Source organism: Phodopus roborovskii, unplaced genomic scaffold (genome assembly GCF_943737965.1).
Source record: "Phodopus roborovskii unplaced genomic scaffold, PHOROB, whole genome shotgun sequence".
In the NCBI taxonomy this organism is placed as follows: Eukaryota; Metazoa; Chordata; class Mammalia; order Rodentia; family Cricetidae; genus Phodopus; species Phodopus roborovskii.
Genome location: NW_026126418.1, coordinates 15,565,252 through 15,583,886, shown reverse-complemented (window position 1 = coordinate 15,583,886; position 18,635 = coordinate 15,565,252). Strand labels below are relative to the sequence as shown.

The 18,635-nt window shown below is 56.4% G+C and overlaps 3 protein-coding genes across 10 annotated transcripts in view; 1 reads left to right on the top strand and 2 right to left on the bottom strand.

Moving 5' to 3' along the window:
* Positions 1-927: 927 nt before the first annotated feature.
* Chrm4 (cholinergic receptor muscarinic 4) lies at positions 928-8,397 on the top strand. The gene is made up of 2 exons (XM_051184174.1): positions 928-1,401; positions 6,330-8,397. The coding sequence occupies exon 2, from the start codon at positions 6,352-6,354 to the stop codon at positions 7,786-7,788; it is 1,437 nt and encodes a 478-aa protein (XP_051040131.1). The 5' UTR covers positions 928-1,401; positions 6,330-6,351; the 3' UTR covers positions 7,789-8,397.
* A 507-nt stretch (positions 8,398-8,904) lies between these two features.
* Mdk (midkine) lies at positions 8,905-11,060 on the bottom strand. Of its 2 annotated transcripts, none has more exons than XM_051184173.1 (5): positions 11,042-11,060; positions 10,472-10,548; positions 10,167-10,334; positions 9,912-10,073; positions 8,905-9,243 (listed from the first exon to the last, which is right to left on the bottom strand). In XM_051184173.1, exons 2-5 carry the CDS (start codon positions 10,545-10,547, stop codon positions 9,218-9,220), a joined length of 432 nt encoding a protein of 143 aa, XP_051040130.1. In that variant the 5' UTR covers position 10,548; positions 11,042-11,060; the 3' UTR covers positions 8,905-9,217. The 2 variants fall into 2 exon arrangements, with proteins under 2 accessions (XP_051040130.1, XP_051040129.1); XM_051184172.1 differs by lacking the exon at positions 11,042-11,060 and adding an exon at positions 10,802-10,899.
* An 861-nt stretch (positions 11,061-11,921) lies between these two features.
* Positions 11,922-18,635, bottom strand: part of Dgkz (diacylglycerol kinase zeta) — a 40,760-nt gene continuing 34,046 nt past the window's right edge. For all 7 annotated transcript variants that reach the window (XM_051184168.1, XM_051184167.1, XM_051184169.1 and 4 more), the window contains exons 13-31: positions 18,509-18,622; positions 18,282-18,422; positions 17,732-17,810; positions 17,509-17,564; positions 17,326-17,388; positions 17,151-17,224; positions 16,957-17,068; positions 16,434-16,633; positions 16,076-16,176; positions 15,909-15,988; positions 15,748-15,817; positions 15,585-15,625; positions 14,886-15,025; positions 14,131-14,162; positions 13,852-13,895; positions 13,229-13,349; positions 13,120-13,153; positions 12,813-12,912; positions 11,922-12,591 (exon numbers count right to left, since the gene is read on the bottom strand). In XM_051184168.1, the coding sequence (XP_051040125.1) occupies positions 12,475-12,591; positions 12,813-12,912; positions 13,120-13,153; positions 13,229-13,349; positions 13,852-13,895; positions 14,131-14,162; positions 14,886-15,025; positions 15,585-15,625; positions 15,748-15,817; positions 15,909-15,988; positions 16,076-16,176; positions 16,434-16,633; positions 16,957-17,068; positions 17,151-17,224; positions 17,326-17,388; positions 17,509-17,564; positions 17,732-17,810; positions 18,282-18,422; positions 18,509-18,622 (1,719 nt within the window). In that variant the 3' untranslated portion in view covers positions 11,922-12,474. The remainder of the gene's footprint in view (positions 12,592-12,812; positions 12,913-13,119; positions 13,154-13,228; positions 13,350-13,851; positions 13,896-14,130; positions 14,163-14,885; positions 15,026-15,584; positions 15,626-15,747; positions 15,818-15,908; positions 15,989-16,075; positions 16,177-16,433; positions 16,634-16,956; positions 17,069-17,150; positions 17,225-17,325; positions 17,389-17,508; positions 17,565-17,731; positions 17,811-18,281; positions 18,423-18,508; positions 18,623-18,635) is intronic.

Below are 18,635 nucleotides of genomic sequence, written 5' to 3'. Positions count from 1 at the left end.
GACCAGAACTGACCTCCACTTCCCCTTCAGCATGGAGAAAGAAGCCTGTGCCCCAGTAGCCCCACCTCACCGGCTCTAGCTCGGGTCCCCACCCCTTCTCTGTTGAAAAACAAAAACAAAAAATCCTACCTCTATTTCTTCAAAGCTATTCCCTCCACCGCCACTCCCCTCGAGTCCCTACTGGTCCTTTCCAGAGGGTAAAGGAGAGGCGGGACTTAGGCTATTTCTCCAAGAAAAGGAGTTAGCTGGTTTAAGGTTAATCAGCTATTGACACTCAAGGAACTTTGTGGGTGACAGGGCTGGGCGTTGACGGGTGCGTCCAACCCTGGCTGGCTCAGGAAGAATAAATGCTGGTGCGGGATCTGAGCAACTCGACCCAAGGGCCAAGGCCACAGCAGAGCTGTCCAAGGTTCTGAATCTGCTTACTTTGGGTCTTAACCTAATACTGTTTGTTGCAGGAGGTCTGGGAGACCCGGGTAGTCCTGGGGAGGTCTGTTCTGTCCCAGGTGACCTTGGGCACCTGGCTTCCCTTCGTAGGCAGCGGTAAACTCATTCCTCGTGTCGTGGCTGGAAAGGAGACTCGTGCCATCTTCGGTCTCGCAAGTGATGCTCGTCCCTTTCCGGACCTGGAGAGGGACATGGTCTTCTGCCAGCGTAGACGCTTGCCTGTCCTTTCTCTCATTCTCTTTCCCAGGCCCCGACGGCTCCGATCTTTTGGCTGTCCGGCGGCCAACAGAAGCTTGTGGGCCAAATCCTCCCCGCCACACACCACCTCCTGTTGGTACCAAAACCCAAAAGACGACGGTTAAACCGCAAGCCGTACAACCGAGGGGCTGAAGCCTTGGAGAGGCGCGAAAACAATTCGGGGTCGAGTGTGTGGCTAGGGCTGAGGCGGGGCGCGTAGCCAGACTTGGCCGCCTTGTTCCTCCCAAGCCCGCAAGGGGGCGCCTTGTCCCCATGACAACGCGAACAGCCCCTCCATCCCCTCCCCCGGAGGGCAGCGCCCGAGGCTAATCCGCCCTGGAGACTGTGGGCGGTGCCCGAGATGCTGGAGCCCCTAGTAGCCGGCCAATTCCCCGGAGGGGCGCAAGTATCTAGGGTGTCCGACACTCCAGGTGGTGACCCCCGCGCATCGCCGCTGGGTGACCGGCCCCGAGCGGGCGGTGCGTCCCCACCACGATTGGCTGCCTCCCTGTGACATCACGCGGCTCGGGGAAAAGTGCGAGCGTGAGCGCGAGTCGGAGCCACAGCGCCGGGAGCTGCAGACGAAGCAGGGGCCGCCCCTTGGTACCCCGTCCCCGCCCCCGGCCCACGGCCGAATCACCCACCCCGCCGACTCCCGAGGCCTCTGGCTTGTCCCGCCGTCTGTCCCGCGCCAGCGGAGCAAGACAGAAGCAGCCGGTGAGTAACTCCGCGGGGGTGGGGGGCTCCTATGCAAGACGAGGATGTGAGGCCCGCCGACCCTCTGGGGGTCTCCAGAGGTGAGTCCCAGACCCTTCAAGGGGCAAGCGCGGTGCGGAAGGGGCGGAGAGCTCAGGGGAGCGGGAGCCCTCTGGAAGAAGGGCCCCAGGTCTCTGAAAGGTTTCTCCAGGTGCGCCTCCAGAGATTGGTGATCATCCAGAAGGCTAGGACAGAAGAGTTCCAGCCCACAGCCCCAGCCCCAAAGATGGGCAGCCGTCGGGTCAGGACCCACACTCCCTCACTCCCTCCGGTTGGCTGCTCTATAGGGCACCGGAAGATGAAGCCCCAAAGCGCCCTTTTCCCGCCCGTCTCTCTGCCCTCCCCACCTTGGCCCACCCGGATCTGCCAGCAAGCTCTAGCCCGTTGAGTCCTCTGTACGCGACCTTGAGCCCCGACGGAAAACACCCCTGTACTCTCCTGGCACCCTTCCCCCTCTCCAGGACTAACCATTGCTTTTACCTATCCCGGCAGATACAGTCTCCGGGTCCTCCACCCTTCCAGCTCTCAGAGGAAGTGTTGGGCACAATGACTTGGCCCAATATCCTGCGCCCCTCTCCCTTTCCCTTAAGTACATAGGCTTCTCTCCGCCCCAGGAACAGATCTGGGGCCATAGCTTTCCTAAAGTGATCGCTTAATAAACGAAAACCTACCCCACGAGCCACCCCCACAGGCGCCCAGAGGACCATATCCCCTCTTGTCCGCAGCAGGGGAAGGGGCTCGAGGACCCGCTGAAGCACAGTGCCCACGCCCAGAGACTACAGGAACTGCGTGGCTGGGGGGTTGATGGGAGGGCGGGGCATTGGAGAGCCTTGGCCCTTTCGACCTGGACCCAGCCATGGAGGAGATGCGAGATGGGCTAAGGGTAAGCCCTGAGGTGGCCCTTTAGGTACACCTGAGCCCACGGCTTGGAAACTCGGTGCCTATTTTGACTGATCCTCTCCAGCGGGTGCGGGTTGAAGGGTGAAGGAGAACAATCGTACACTCGACCCAACCCTTGACTGGGATCCCCATTTGAAGGTTCTGCCCCTGCCTTCAATGCATAGGGTACTCCGAACTGAGCCCGCTGACCCTCACGGCTGGATTGGGCGACTATCACAAAGGCTTCTCGACAGAAGTCCACCCCTGGGACTGCGCGCTCTCCATTCTTGAGAATGCGACAGGACCAGGTGCCCCAGCCGCTAAGATATGGTTTCAAAGTAAGGGTTTCCTCGCAGGCAAAATTCTGGTCATTTTTTTTTTTTTTTCAACCCTTTCCCCACCCACAGGCCGGGCCATTCCCGCCATAGTCATTTGATGTGGCTGGTCACTCGCTGATGGTCGAGCATTTGCCCTACACACAAGTTCGCAGGTAGATCGGCCCAAGCTGTGAGCTTGGGCCAGGCCATAGCACCTCAGGCACGCACACACATGCACACGCACGTGTCCACATGGCGCTGGCATGCTCACGCGCTCAAAGTCGCACCGGTATCCAGGCGTGGCGGCGCGCACACTGGCACATGCAGGAAGCTACTAGTGTCTACTCGCGCTCCCGGGTAGTCACACACAAACAGAACTTGCACTCTTGTTCCCACCTACACGTTCCTTGATGGGTTCCTTGCGAGGTGCTGGTGGAATTCCGACACCCCAAAGTTTCTCATCCTCGAGCCCCTGGCCGAACCTAGGGAATCTTCGTGGCAGTTTAAGGCCACCAAGTCTGTCGGTGTCGCCCTGCCTTTGATCCCTTGAAGGAGAAGCCCTGTCATGAGGCTTTTCTGTATTCGCGATTTACACTGGGACTTGGGGACGTGGTGAACCGCGGCCTCTGTCTCGGGGTCCGGAGCGAGCACCCGGGGACCGACATTGCCATCTAGCGGTGCGCACAGGTCAGGGCTAAGGCTGCTTGCCTTCCCAGATCCTAGTGGGTCTGGATTCTGGGAAAATTGTATCTGCTAATGTTGCGATGGTGAACGTCTGAGTGAGAATCAGAGAGGACCGGAAAGAAAACTGGGACCGAGTTGAGAAAACTGAAGTTTACCCAGTCTGCATCTGGCAGGGCCCCGGCAAGACCAAGCCACCTACTTCATCTGATCACTTACTTGTCAAGGCTGTTTCTGGTCCCAGGAGGACAAAAGGTCAAATCCGAGTGAGGCAGCTGGATGGAATGAGGGTTCCACACCTAAGATGCATTTAGTGGGCTTCTCTCTGGTGTGGTTTGGAAGGTAACTTGGAGATGAAGAAAGTGTCTCTGGGTGCTAATTCTGACCCACCCCTTCTTACAAACTGAATGACTTTCATCAAATTCATTATCATGAAGCTCTTCTACAGAAGAGGACATTTATATCTGTAAGATGAGGCTAGCAATAGCACAACACCTTTTCTGCTGGCAGCTATAGGCATTAAACGTGACGATCTATAGGAAAAGCTCCAAGGGACTCCTGACTCAAGTTAACACTCAATAAACAAGACGTGTTGTGTTTTCCTATCTCACACATCTTACCCCCCCCCCACTTCTGCTGGCTCTATACTGGCCCTGAGAGACTAAAGTGAGGTTTTCTTTGGTGTGCTAATGGCTCCCCTCCTGGCTTGGCTTACCCTGCCCCTGCAGTGAGTGTCCTAGGAAAAGGTGGCCTCTGTGCTTGATGCTACTACTGTCCCAGCTCAGGGGCTGATGCTTGAGGCTCCATTATGTAGGCTCTCGGAGCTGAACAGCACTGTGAAGGCTCTTGAAAGGATCTGTCTTCCTTTGCCCTTGACTCTTCGGGTGACCTTGGAGATATCATTATCCCCCCCCCCTCCTCCTGTTTCCCAAGGTTTAAAGCAGGAGAACCTAACTTTGAAGCCAGAAGGCAGGGTCTTGTGTCTGCTATGATGGGGCTGGAGGACCAGGGCCAAGCTTGGCATGTGTCTGCAGCCTGCAGTGCCATTTCCAGTTGGAGAGCAAACTGAGGTGCTAACTGGATCACCTGGCTATTCCAAGACTATGGTGGGACAAGAACCTCTATTTTGTAAATGAGGGAGCTAAGTACCAGAGGGCAGATGGCTCTCCTTAGATTGTACAGCTAGCCTTCTATTGAACTGAGTGAGGCTGAAGACTTGTGTTTCTTCCTCCTCAGCCGGCTGCTGTACCCTCTTTTCCTCTCTTACACACACACACACACACACACACACACACACACACACACAAACTGCGTATACAACCTGCGTATGGCTGAGATGGGGCCTGTGTGCGTATGTGGAATGGTTGTGTGTTGGCGGGTGTGAAGGAGGCTGGGCTGAGCGGCTGCCCTGGCACAGTGTGCTGGGCGTGGGCCTCCCTCACATGTATGGAAGAGGAAAGGGAGGAGGAGAGCTGTAGGGAACCTGGTGGGAGGGAAGGCAGACTCAGGGGAGGGGCCTTGTCAGACCTCAGCTGGGCCTTCCTCTCTGGGATGTGAACTGGCTGCAGGTTCTCTGGGGAGTAATTCCCTCATCTTTCAGATCCCCGAGGGAGGTTGGACTGCTCTTGCTTCTTGACCTTCCTCGCCTGCTGGGTCTTTTAGGTTTCTGGTTTCTTGTTGGAGCCCTGGGGAGCTGACAGCCTATAGCTGCCCCTGCCATTGTCCACTTATCCCCTGCGGCTGGTCTGGGGAGGCAAAGCTGAACTTCTTGAGTCATCTCACACCATTCCTTTTCCTATTCCTCTCCCTCCTCCAGGTGTCTCAGCTCCCACCTCACCTCCTCTGGTCCCTTAGGTAACCTTCCTCACCCTTATAACCATCAGATCCTGTGTCTTGGCTCTAGGACCATCTTCTTTGCTCCCCAAATGCACTCTGCCAGCAACCGGACATCAAGGAAACATGGAACCCTATTTATGTAGCACCTCCGTACCTGTTTCCTCTATATCTGCCTCAGGTTTATTGTGATGGTTTAGCAAGCTAACACTGTCACAGGATGTGAGGACTTAGTATGATTGGTGCCAGCTACTAATACATCCCCCTGCACTATTGCCTCTGTCTGCAGTGTAGGGATGCAGGGATGCAAGGCTCCAGAGCTTGACGATGTTTGGTTCAGAAATGCCCAAGTGCCTGGATATGGTGGTACATTCCTTTAATTCCAGACCTCTAGAGGCAGAGACGGGCAGCTCAAACTCTGAGTTGACAGCCTGGTCTACATAGTAAGACCCTATCTCAAAAAAGGAAGAAGAAAGAAAAGAAATGACCAAATAGAACTGAATCCGTAGCTCAGAGGCACATGTGTGCGGCACATATGTGCTCTATGTGGCCTTGGGCACAATTTTCAGTGCCCAAGAAGCAGGGGTGGGGAAGGACATGACTGAGTGAGCAAATGAATGCGCTCTCTCTGCTCTCCACCTTCCAGCTTCTGGGACCACTCCTCCCGATACCCCTTGCTTCCCTGGGCGTATTCTACACCGATCTGTCCATGTCACTGGTACTTTACCGTTATCCCAGCCATGTGCCACAGCTCTTCACATGGCTGCCTTCCTGTCACCTTCCCATCATCTCCTGGGTGAGGCCCATGATCACCCACAGGGTGAAGCCTATCTTCTGACTCACTCCCTTTACCCCCACTCTGCCTTATTTTCTTTCTTTCTTTCTTTTTTGTAGTCCCCCCCCATGTTCCTATCTTCCCCAAAACTAGGTTGTCCATTCTGAGATAGGAACCCCAGGTGTGTTTCATTAGCTTCTGTAATCTCAGTCCTAAGCTGATTAGAACGTTTGGCCCCTGTGAGGCTCTCAGTAAAGTGAATGGAAACTGAGGAACTGTGGGGCCAGAATGTCCTGATGTTTTCCCAGATGAAGTTCCTCCTGCCACAGTGACCTCAGTGAACCTCTGCATAACCCTTCATCCTCACTAACAACTCACCTCTTCCCTGTCTCTTCCTCCTGCAGCCACTGCCCTCCAGTATCCAGCATGGCAAATTTCACACCTGTCAATGGCAGCTCAGCCAATCAGTCTGTGCGCCTGGTCACAGCAACCCACAACCACCTGGAGACAGTGGAGATGGTGTTCATTGCCACAGTGACGGGCTCACTGAGCCTGGTGACTGTTGTGGGTAACATCCTGGTGATGCTGTCCATCAAGGTGAACAGGCAGCTGCAGACAGTCAACAACTACTTCCTGTTCAGCCTGGCATGTGCGGACCTCATCATAGGTGCATTCTCCATGAACCTCTACACCGTGTACATCATCAAGGGCTACTGGCCCCTGGGTGCGGTGGTCTGTGACCTGTGGCTGGCCCTGGACTATGTAGTGAGCAATGCCTCTGTCATGAACCTTCTCATCATCAGCTTTGACCGATATTTCTGCGTCACCAAACCCCTCACCTACCCTGCCCGCCGCACAACTAAAATGGCAGGCCTCATGATTGCAGCTGCCTGGGTCCTGTCCTTTGTGCTCTGGGCCCCTGCCATCTTGTTCTGGCAGTTTGTGGTGGGCAAGAGGACAGTGCCTGATAACCAGTGTTTCATCCAGTTCTTGTCCAACCCGGCAGTGACCTTTGGCACTGCCATTGCTGCCTTCTACCTGCCCGTGGTCATCATGACGGTGCTGTATATTCACATCTCACTGGCAAGTCGCAGTCGAGTCCACAAGCATCGACCTGAGGGTCCCAAGGAGAAGAAGGCCAAGACTCTGGCTTTCCTCAAGAGCCCCCTGATGAAGCCGAGTATCAAGAAACCTCCACCAGGGGGCGCTTCTCGAGAGGAACTGCGTAATGGGAAGCTAGAAGAGGCCCCTCCGCCAGCCCTGCCCCCGCCACCACGCCCAGTGGCCGACAAGGACACTTCCAATGAGTCTAGCTCGGGCAGTGCCACCCAGAACACCAAGGAACGGCCACCCACAGAACTGTCCAACACAGAGGCCACCACACCAGCCCTGCCCGCCCCTACCCTGCAGCCACGAACCCTCAACCCAGCCTCTAAATGGTCCAAGATTCAGATTGTAACAAAGCAGACGGGCAATGAGTGTGTGACAGCCATCGAGATTGTACCCGCCACGCCAGCTGGCATGCGTCCAGCAGCCAATGTGGCCCGAAAGTTCGCCAGCATCGCTCGCAACCAGGTGCGCAAGAAGCGACAGATGGCGGCCCGGGAGCGCAAAGTGACTCGGACCATCTTTGCCATTCTGCTCGCCTTCATCCTCACCTGGACACCCTACAATGTCATGGTCCTGGTGAACACCTTTTGCCAGAGCTGTATCCCTGAGAGGGTGTGGTCCATCGGCTACTGGCTCTGCTACGTCAACAGCACCATTAACCCTGCCTGCTATGCACTCTGCAATGCCACTTTCAAAAAGACCTTCCGGCACCTACTGCTGTGCCAGTATCGGAACATCGGCACAGCCAGGTAGACAGGCAGGTGTCCTAGGAGGTGCTGGTGTCATGAGTGTGTACCGGGGAACCACATGGGCTCACCGGCTGTGAAGGAGAGAGTAGGCGGCCCCATTCTGAGTTCGCATCTGCTGAAGAGAACAAGTCTCTTAGACAGTGAGGCACAAGAGGCTCTTTGCTGGGTTTGGAGAGTAGATCTCTACTGAAGCCCAGGAGGCTCAGCCCAGGGAGGGTCTGAACTGGCACCACCTGGCCCCGCTCTGTCACCCTGCCTCAGAAAGACGGGGACAATGGCTGGAGTAGGCAGCTGCTCTGTCAAGGCCAACCATCAGCAGAGGTGGAAGAATGATTAGGAGAGCAGAGGTCGGGCAGCTTGAGAGGATCAAAGGAGCCAGGCTTGGAAGGGTGGGGTACCCCGTTCTGCTGTAATCGGTGCTTTCCGCCTCCCTGCACCCCTCCCCCTGCATGTAGGCTCAGCCCTTCCCCTGCCCCCAAGTCCCACTCCAGGGTGAGAGATTTCCCTGCCATAGTTACTCATCCAGGCCCTGAGTGGGGGAAAGCCTGGCTGAGGTGCCCTTTGACATCTCAGTCACATCTGGGTTGGGGAACTGGGAAGCCAAGCCAAGAAGCTGATAGACTCCAGGGGACCAAGACTGAGTCAGAGAGTGGTGGGTGTGGACATTACTGCCCTCATAGGTCACACATCAAACAAAGGACAATAATCCCCTCTACCTCTGCATGACGGAGGTATAGGCCCAAGGGAAAGAGAAAGGTGTGTAGGGGGTGGGGTGGGGTGCACTTGGTGATCCATACAGGTTTCAGTGGGAAGTGAGGCAAGCAAGCACCCTCATCTCTCACCGGTGAGAACCTTCCAGACTGGCAAGAGCCTGAACCAAGACTCTTGACTAGGTGAGGCAGAGTTTAAGTGAATCCTCTGATTCCCTTCCCTAACCCCAGCCCTGCGGTCCCTGGGAGAGATGACACCCAGAGGGCTCTGGAAGACATTTTCATAAACGCTCTGCTCTTCCCATGAGCTGTTGGGAGCACTTCCTGGTAACCCTCAACTCCCTTCAGCCCCCCCCCCCAAACTCCATGGCAAACTCCCTGGGAAGGGAAGGGGCTTTTATATATTAAAAAAAAAAGAAGCTTTTATTGGAGAAAAAAAAAGTGAGCTCATTTTATTCATTTCTTAGTAACAGGTATCAGGATGGGGAGAACAAAATGGGGAGCTGGGAATCCGATCCCTCTGTGGGGAGGCTCAAGCTTCCCAGAATCCCTTGTTCCTCCCTACTTTGGGCACTTGGTGTGGGCGTGAGAGGGCAGAGGCAGGGCGTGATTGACAAAGCTGGCAGGAAGAAAAGGCACTGGTGGGCTATATTTTGGGCCCGCTGAAGAGGAAGGCTCCTTCCAGGTCCCAGGTAAAGCCAAAGGCTCTCCAGCATCTCGACATCAGTCCTTTCCTTTCCCTTTCTTGGCTGAAAAACAACAAACAAACAAATAAAAGCATTTGTGAGGGGGGGGGGGCTGAGACCCACCCACAACAGTTAAGTACATCAAGGAAAGAAAATCCTGCCCCCTAGTGGTCTTTGATCAGTTAACTTGCAAGTGGTGGAAAAGGGCAGCCATTGTGATACCAAGTCTTAGTGCCACAACTTTTTATTCCCCACACTTTTTTTTTTTTTTTCAATGACAAGAGTCTCACTCTGTAGCCTTGAACTCATGGCAGTCCTACTGCTTCAGCCCTCAAATTACGGGCTAGAATCACCATGCCTGCCTGGCCTTCAACTTTCCATTTTCAATCAGGATCAGAGTATGTTCCTCACCTGGGAAGTGGGTAGACAGACCTCTGCCCTGTTAGCCTCAGTGGCTTTTGTGGGTCAGGCAGCAGCATGGCCCTTTGGGGCATCTTTCCTATAGTTTTAAGGCACAGTGAACTCCTCCCTGACTCCACCTAATTTTACCTCCTCAGGTGACAAAGACAAGCCTTTTCCAGGAACTCAGGTCTGATGAGCCAACAGGGCAGAGAGGGTTTAGCACCTCCTGAGAGTGGCCCTCAAGTACCTGCCCATTCCCAATTCTGAGTGCTCTGAAGAGATGGTACGAAGTCACTAGCCAGATCCACAACCCCACCGTATTCACTGACCTTTGGTCTTCGACTTGGTCTTGGAGGTACAGGGCTTGGTCACACGGATGGTCTCCTGGCACTGGGCATTGTAGCGAGCCTTCTTCAGGGTCCCTTGGCGGGCTTTGGTGCCAGTGCTCCCATCACACGCCCCCCAACTCTCAAACTTGTATTTGCAGTCGGCTGTTGGGAGAGTGGCCCCACGGAGTGAGAAATGGAGGGTTGTGGCTGTCCCCCTGCCCTGCTGTCCTGCCCGCCTCCCGTGCCCCACCTCACCTCCAAATTCCTTCTTCCAGTTGCAGGGCACCTTGCAGTGGATGCGCTGGGTCTGGGCTCCGCAGGTACCCTCGCGGAAACCCATGCCACAGTCTTTGCTGCTGGGGGTGCAGGGCCCCCAGGTCCACTCCGCACACTCGCTCCCCAGACTGCCCTTCTTCACCTTGTCTACAACGTGCAAGTAACAGAGATAAGGATGTGGCGTGCCCGGAGACTCCCTCGGAGACCAATCCCTAGGTCACGAGGCCTCACCTGCCCGTCCCCGGCCTCTTTCCTTTACTCCTGAACCCGCCCTACCCCATCACCTTTCTTTTTGGCCACCGCGGACGTGAGCGCCAGAAGGGCAAGAAGGGCTAGAAGGAAGAAGCCTCGGTGCTGCATCCTAGAGGAAAAGCGTGGGTTAGAGTTTCTTGCTCATTCCCTTCCCCGCTGGAAACCGCGGGAAGGACCTCCCACCCGGACCTGGCCCCCTTTCCAGCCCAAAGGACTTGGCCCACTTTCCAGCCCAAAGGGTCGGGCCGACAAGGACTTGAAGCCACTATCCCGGGACTCAGCGTGGGCCCCCACCCCCGGCCTCAGCCCCCTTGGTGGTGGCAGCCTGGAGGACTGAGGCCACGGCCACTGTGCACGCTCACTCGCTCACTGCCGGCGCGAAGCTCCGCTCCCTCCCGCTACGGCCCGTCCCGCTAAGTCCGCTGCGGCCCCTTTTGTCTCCAGAACCGGTCTGAGCCGGTCACATGGGCCCCCGCCCCTCCCCCCAGCCCTATAGAAGGACCCGCCCCCTCCCCTCAAACCCGCACCTCCTCAGACCCCCCTAGTCCCCGCCTCCCCTCCCGCCCTTTGCCGAGCCGGGGCTCCCGCGCCTGAGCCTTCACCTCTGATCTCTGGGTCTCGGCCCTGGGGCCCCGTCTCGCCCGGCCACTCCAGGCTCCAGCCCGCTCACTGGCTCTGGGCCCCAGCACTTTGCCTCCTCCCCTCCCCTGGTTTGGGCCTGTCCCCTTTCCTCTCGTGCAGTCCAGGCTGCGCTCGCTCGGGTCAACACTTCGCTTGCCCTCCGCGGGGCCCCGGAGTCCGCCTTGGCGCCACAGGCCCGGGGAGGCCTCTGCACCCACGACCCTTCCCTTCCACGCCTGGCTCATCTCCCACTTTGTTGGGGATAAGTTCACTCAGAGGGCAAGGAAGGGCTCTGATGTGTCTGGGAGCTGGGTACAGGTCTCCCCCCCCCCCCCATGGCTGGGGCGAGCAATCCTCAAGACCCCTTTCTCTAAGGCAGGTTTGGAGGAGGGAAGGGCCCTGGGGGGAGGGGAAGCCCGCTGGCCTGAGTTTGGTAAACCTTGTAGCTGACAAGGGCTGTCTGAGAAGTTCCAGACCCGGCTTTGCCGGAGGTGATAACCGCCCACCCCTGACCCTGGGGCCTCAGGCTCACCTCACCCAGATTCCCGAGTACAGGCCAGGGGGCGGGGACTGCCCCAGGGCACAGGGCCAATGGACTAAAGAACCCATGCCTGGGCCCCCGCCCCACCTCTTTTACTTTCATTGTTATCATCCCAGCGGGAGCGGGAAGCAGAGGAAATCAGCTCCGCCTCTGGTCCTAAGAGCCTAAGCTGCTGGGCAGAGGTCAGGAGCCGGGCACACTCAATCCAGTTAGGGACCCCCTTAACAGTCTGAGACATTGGTTGCCATTCCCCCACTCCTAAATTAACCCAGCATAAGACGCTGCTTATCAGAGAGCCACACAAGAAAAAAAGAAAACAAGAAAGGAAAAAAAATTCACTTTACTGAGTCACACCCAGCTGTAAACAAGTCACCGTGGGAGCCCCACCCCCCACCCCAGGCCATACAGTCCGAAATGAAATGACTGGGTACATGAGGATCACCAGGGGAGGTGCCAAGCAGGGCAGTGGGCAGACAATACAGCAGGCTCTTGAGTTTCTGGGAGGCCCAGAAGTGGGTGGGTCAGATAGAAGGGCTAGGCACCCAGAAGCCTCCAGACAGCCCAAAGGACCAGGTGCTGGCAAGGGTTCTGCTGACAGCAAGCCTCCCTGTCGCTGCTGAGCTCCTCTGTCCTGCGCTGAAGGGACCCAGCCAGCCCAGCCAGTCTCCTGTTCCCCATGAACCCAGGGGCAGGTGAGAGTCCAGCTCCTGAGTCCAGCCCTAGAACTGAGTGGCTTCTGGGGGGTAGCATGGGGCTCCTTCCCTGGGGCAGGGTCCCCCCATGGCCATCCGACAGGAATGTGGCAGTGAGGTGGGCAAGGAAAGGAGCTCTAGTCCTCTGGTAGTGTCCCTCGCTGATCCATGGTCCCCTTAACTACACAGCGGTCTCCTGGTCCTCCCGCTGGATCATCTGGTAATGCTGCCGGTTCTCCAGGTAGGCAGCTAGCTCTGTGTCTTGAGCCTTCTCAGCTCGCTGCCGGGGAGTGTCGCCCTGGAGATGGGTGCAAGGGCCCCCAAGGCCTTAGGAGAGGGCAAGGGCTCCTCTACCCAGCCTGTGGGGGAGGGACAATCCCACAGGTCACAAGGTTTTCCCCTACTGGCTCAGGTTTCTCAGGGCCTGGACTGTGTTGGCTCAGAACAGCTTCAAATTTCCTAGCCCAGCCCCCAACTTTTGCAAAGGGTGGTGGGTTTGTGTTCAGCCAAACAACTTACCTGCTGGTCTGTCTTCATGAGGGAGGCCCCGGCTTCTACAATGTAGTGGCAGATGGTGCGCTGGCCCAGGGCAGCTGCCTGGTGTAGACAGGTCTCCCCGCTGGGGAGCAGGGGCTGGTTGTGGACACTTGTAGTCCTCTGCCCAGCTGTCTCCCAACAGCCATCAAAAAGGGCAGGAGTTTGGCCAGAGAGGGAGGGGTACCCCATGCTGGCCAGAAAGGGTTCTTGGGCTCTGGGTAACCAAATGGTTAGGACTGAAGGAAGGTGGTTTTCAGGTGAACCAGGGGCCTATGTCCCAGATACTCACTTCTCCTCCACAGCATCAAGGATCTCTGGAGGTGCTGCACGAGGGAGGAAAGGGTACTAAGAACCTGACCGCCCCTTCCTTCCCAGCCAGCCCCAGGAGCACAGCTCACCATGGTCCAGCAGATAGCGAACCACTTCCTTACTGCCAGTGCTGACTGCATGGTGTAAGAGAGTACGGCTCTGCGGGTCCCGGTGCATGAGGTCACCTCCTGCTCGGTGTAGCTCCTGGAGCTGAGGACAATGGGCAGGGCACAGCAGAGCAGAGCTGGGTCTCCCTCCCTCCACGAGCATGGACCCAGGCACAGGCTCACACAAGTTACACACTAGGAGCCTTTGAGAGTTTTTGCTGTTTTGAGGCAGGTTCTCTCTATGTAGACCAGACTGTCCTTGAACTCACAGAGATCCACCTGCCTCTGCCTCCCAAGTGCTGGGATCAAAGGCGTGCACCACCACGCCCAACTTCTGAGGGTCTCTTTGGATGTCATTAGAGATACAAGTCTTTTATCAGACATGTGAGGGACTCCCCTAAAATGCATAGCCAATCAAGCCTGGGAGTCTGTGGTCCCTTTAAGACCGACCCCCTTCCAAGTACTAGGGACAGGAAGACTACATGAGGTAGCCCCTAGTAGTAAGTTACCTAGACAGGGTAACCCCATGGGGGACCAGTTAATGACAGATGACAAGTGCCTAACCCTCCCAGGGGCTCCAGGCAAGGCTGAGCTCTGACTAGTACCTTGCAGAAGTCATTCCTCTTGGCAGCTTCAATCAACTCTTCACCTGCACAGAATAGCTGTCCATCAGACCCTGAGGTCAGAGGCCTGGGTACGGCTTGACGTGTGAGCAGTGTGTGTGAGGATGGCAGGAGCCTGCTGGGGCATATATGCTAAAGGCTGGGTTTGTACAGGAACATGATCACATGGGACTCATTGGCTGTGCTTGTCAACTCTATGTGAACCCTGATCCCCACTGAACCTCCCTCACACATATGACCCGGGAAAGGAAGAGGCCTCACCTTGAGGCTGTGCAACATCCCCCTGCAGTGACCTGGAAAGAGAACAGGGTGCGTTGTGGCCATGGTGGCCTTTGTTTTGTTTTGTTTTGTCTTCAAGTTTATTGAGTGCCTACTGCATATCACACACTGTGGGGTACAAGCAAGGAGCCAGACAGACCTTGCCCTCATGGGGCTTATATCCTATCTCAGAGATACAAGCCAACCAATAAATAAGGAATTTGGAAGTGCTATTAAAACACAACAGGGCAGTGTGACCAAGCAGCTAGGGACTCTGGGACTGGACACTTTCCAACCTTCAGGTGGAATTCCTGGAAAAGATCCCTCCAAGAGAGACAAGTCAAGCTGATAACTGAGGGGTATCTGAGAAGGGGCAAGTGGGAGGCAGCAAGGGCAGAAGTCCAGAGGATGGCCTGAGACCTCAAGGGATCTGAGCCAAGGCACTGACGTGGCAAAGGACAGGGGGAGAGGCTAGGCTCAGAGAGGCCAGGAGGTCTGGGACTGAAGGGCTGCTGAGAAAAGAGGATTTGAGGCTGGGGAGTGGCCTGTTTGGACCTGCACTTTGAGGCACTCTGAATAACAGGCCTGGAGGCAGCAGAGTGCATAGGGGGAGAAATGTACAGATGGTGGGGGGCATCACGGTAGAGGGACAGAGCCTGGTGCTGAGTGCTCAAGCTGTGGCTGAAGGCTGAAATCCAAGCTTGCAGCAGGCAGGATTTAACTGGGAGGGTGGTTGGTAGTGGGATTCAGGGACTCACCGGGGTATGGGGGAGCAGGGGGAGGCGGGGAGCGGGGAGGTAGGGGTGGGGAGGTCAGGTCGGGCTGATGCCCCCAGCAGCTCAGGGTCTAGGATATAAATCTCGTCCTGGGCAATCTCCGTCACATAGTTGAGGTGCTCCTGTGGGGGGAGGGGTTAGAACTAAGGGTCAGTGCCAGGCACACAGCCTTTAGTCCCCAGTGATAGGGGTGGAGTTTAGGGGCTGGAAGCAAGGCAGCAGGCCTAGAGAAGCCTCTCTCAGAGCAGGGACATCAGGGAGGTGGCAGAGAGAGTGGGGGTCCCTCTCCCCACCCTGGTTCCATTGCTGTTTCTCCTGGTCCCTGACCTCTATATATGTGGCATTCACCAGCTCAACAACTACTTCCCACTGCTAAGCCAGGTGATCTAGCCCTGGCTATTTTCTTCTGTTTCCCTGGATAGCACTGTGCTTCCAGGCCCTCCCTTCCACCCACCCAGAAAGCCTTTTCTGGGTATGCCAGCTTTTTCTGTTGGCACCATCCCTGTGCGTTCCTGGAGGATGGGGGCATGTGATCCACAGCCACAGGCATGTGAGTATATTATGGCCATGGGGCTGTGGTGAGCATGCTTGGCTTGTGCAGCTAACTCTGAAGCTTGCCTACAGGTGTGAGAGTGGGGGTACAGAGACTGGTTGTGGATGGAGAGGGCCTGCAGTGCTTACCTGGGCCCTGTCGATCCTGTAGAAGCGGCTGGCAGTGGTAGCTAGAGAAGAGATGGAGGGCTGAATATGAGGCATGTGCCTGTCCCAGCCCAGGTTCCCCAAGAGGAGGACTAGCAGGACAGAGCCTAGGCTGCCTGGAACTGACCCCTCAAGGCCGACTCACCATCTAAGAAACACCACTTGGAGGATAGTTGGTGGCACGTTGGGGACTTGGCTCCTGCGCCATCAGGCTCCTGTTGAGACAGAAGCAAAGGTCAGGTTGGGCCATAGCTAGTCTGGGATGGAGGCCCAGGTGTCCCACCTTCTCCTGCTCCCATGGCTTACCTGCTGGAGTCTCTCAATGTGGGCTCGGCAGAGCTCGAGATCACTGTCTCCAGGGATCACCACAGTGCCCAGAGGCACAGCTGGAGGAAAGAGGCCTTTCAGCTGCATGTCTGCAGGTAGCCCAGCAGCTGCTCATCCCTCCCTGCCCCAGCCCTGCTGCCACTCACAGGCCTCCTTGAGCTGCTCCTTGTCATAATGAAGAGCCTCATAGTCGTGCATACTGACCCTGCTCACCTGGATCCTCAGCTGCTCGGGAACTGGCTGCTGACTGTAGGGTGGGGCCAATGACAGAGAACTCAGCAAGAACCCTGCCTAGGATACTAGTCCTCAGCTGGGCACAAGGCCAGGTGCCTCCCTCCCAAAGCCCTTTATTTTGTATGCCAGGACAACCTATAGCCTCATGCCTGCTAAGCATCTGCTCTCTTATCTACAAGCCCCCCCTTTGCAGGTCAGGAAACCAAAGCTCAAGTAAAGCAGTGCCTGATTCCAGGCCCCACCGTCCGTGATGGCTAACATGAGACCTACTCGCTGTGCAGTGGGGCAGCGCTCCGGCGCTTGGCCTTCTGCACCATGGTGGCCTGGTTGCGAAGGGCGATCCGAATACGTGACGCTGCAAGCTTGCAGGGCTCACCATCCACCTGTACAGGGATGGCCTTGGCCGTGGTGAGCAGTACTTCTCTGCACTGGGTCAGCCGCTCGCCGTGCCCACCCACCTGCAGGGCTGCCTGTGGGCACAGAGTGCTCAGGTCAGGTGGTGGTTGAGGCAAGCTCTGCTCTTTCCAGCGATGCTCTGGTGAGGGCATAAACACAAGAGGGAACCCCAGACAGGATGCAGAATGGAGGGACAAGACAGAGGCATTGAAGACTCCCTCATCAGATGGGAAGTAAAAAAACGCCCTCAGCTACATCCAGAGAGGAGGCCGAGAGTCACTATCCAGCTGGGAAACAGAGGACATGGAGCCTTAGGCCTAGAAAGGAGCATAGATGAGCATTCGACCCCAGCTAGTGAAGGGAAGGGTAGAGACAGTTTAGGACTAGGACCACTCACCAAGGATGTCATGGTGAAGCCAATGACCTCGAGATACCCATCATCATGCCGCTGAGGCTCGAAGTCATGGTGCTCTCCCGGGTGGCCCCAGGGCATGGTGCCTGCACAGTACCTGAGGGGAGGGCATCAGATGGGCTCTAGCATGGACGCAACAGGATGGGACAACAGAGTCCATAGGAGCCCTGCTTCCTCACCTGGGGATGTTCAGAAAAACGATGCACTGGGGTTTCAAGTCCTGGATCTTGGGGGTTAGGTCCATTCCATCACACTGGACACGGGAACAGGGGAGTGTTGGAGAACACGTGTACCCAAGCCAAGTGGCCTCCCTCCTATTGGGCCCGCCAATGAGTGTCAGTCAGCCCTCCTCACCACTACGCGGATGTGCTTGGCTAAGTCCTTGGAGCTGCCCATCAGGAAGTCAGAGAAGGCTGTCTGCGGGAGACAGAAGGTGTCTGTCATCAACTTGTGACAGGCGCCTTCCATCACCACTGTGTCACAGAGCTCCTGTGACCTGCATACAGTGGGCTGGAGGCTGGCCGGCCCCAGACTCACCCCAGCATAGAACATCTTATTCCGAAAACGGCTGTTGAACTTCTCTGGGTTGGCTTCTGGTAGAAACAAGGGGTGGTGATGTCAGACAACCTGCTGGTGCTTCGCAGCAGGTTAGGGTGGGAAGGAAGACTAAGGGACCAAGGTCTGGCCCTCCTTGGGACACTCTTGCACCTTCCAAGCCTGCCCTGGCCTCCCAAGGTCCCTTCAGCAGGATGATGCTAACCTCGAGACTCATGAAACTCCAGGGTGACATGAGCATCAAAGCCCAGACTGAAGTAGTTGTTGAAGACATCCAGGGGCAGCTAGAAAAACGTCAAGGTGTAAAAATGAGGTGACTTGGGTGTCAGCTCTTCCCAAGGCCCTTGCTCAGTCCATCTACTTTTAAAGGCCTTTGTGTCAAGTGAACAATGTGCCAAAGCGTCCCCCAACCACCTCTGCAGCACTGCTTGGGAGGCCCTACTGGGTCCTTACAGCACTGTGCCCCACTTGCCATGCACTGCACCAGTCCAGGAATGGAGACTGAAGTCTTGCCACGGCTTAGAACACAACCTGGCATACTAGAGGCCTTTGCTTAGCATGTGCCAGGAGGCTGAGTAAGAAACCGGCTTGTGGTGGGCACCATTATGCCCCTGGGACAGAAAGAGGCTGGAATGTGAAGACCCGGAAATTTAGCTTTCCAGAACCAGGTAGTAAGGGTACAGAGAGAGTCCAGCCAGGTCCTTAAGAATCCCAGACTCTCCAACCCCCTGCCCAAGTAGCCCTGGCTGACCTACCCGATCTGTGGCCCCATCATCTCGCTCCTCAGGTCCAGCCTCAGGGTTGGGCTCTGCTCGGAGGTCCCAGCGGTCCAGCTGTACCACATTCCCTTCCTCTACATGGGAAAGGATCTTTGACACAGGTTCATCTGTATAACCCTGGTGGAAGGAGGCTGAGACTGAGCTTTCCCCGTGGTCAAAGGATGCCCTTCTTCCCTGACAACCTTGTTCTGAAGGGCACTTACCCCACCCCAATTGAGGGTTCGGGCCAGGTCATTGCCAGTACCCAGGGGCAGGATGGCCACAGGGGGCGGTGGTTTTAAGCGTAGCTGGTCCAGGGTGGAGAGAATCCAGCCAACCTGGAGGAGGGTA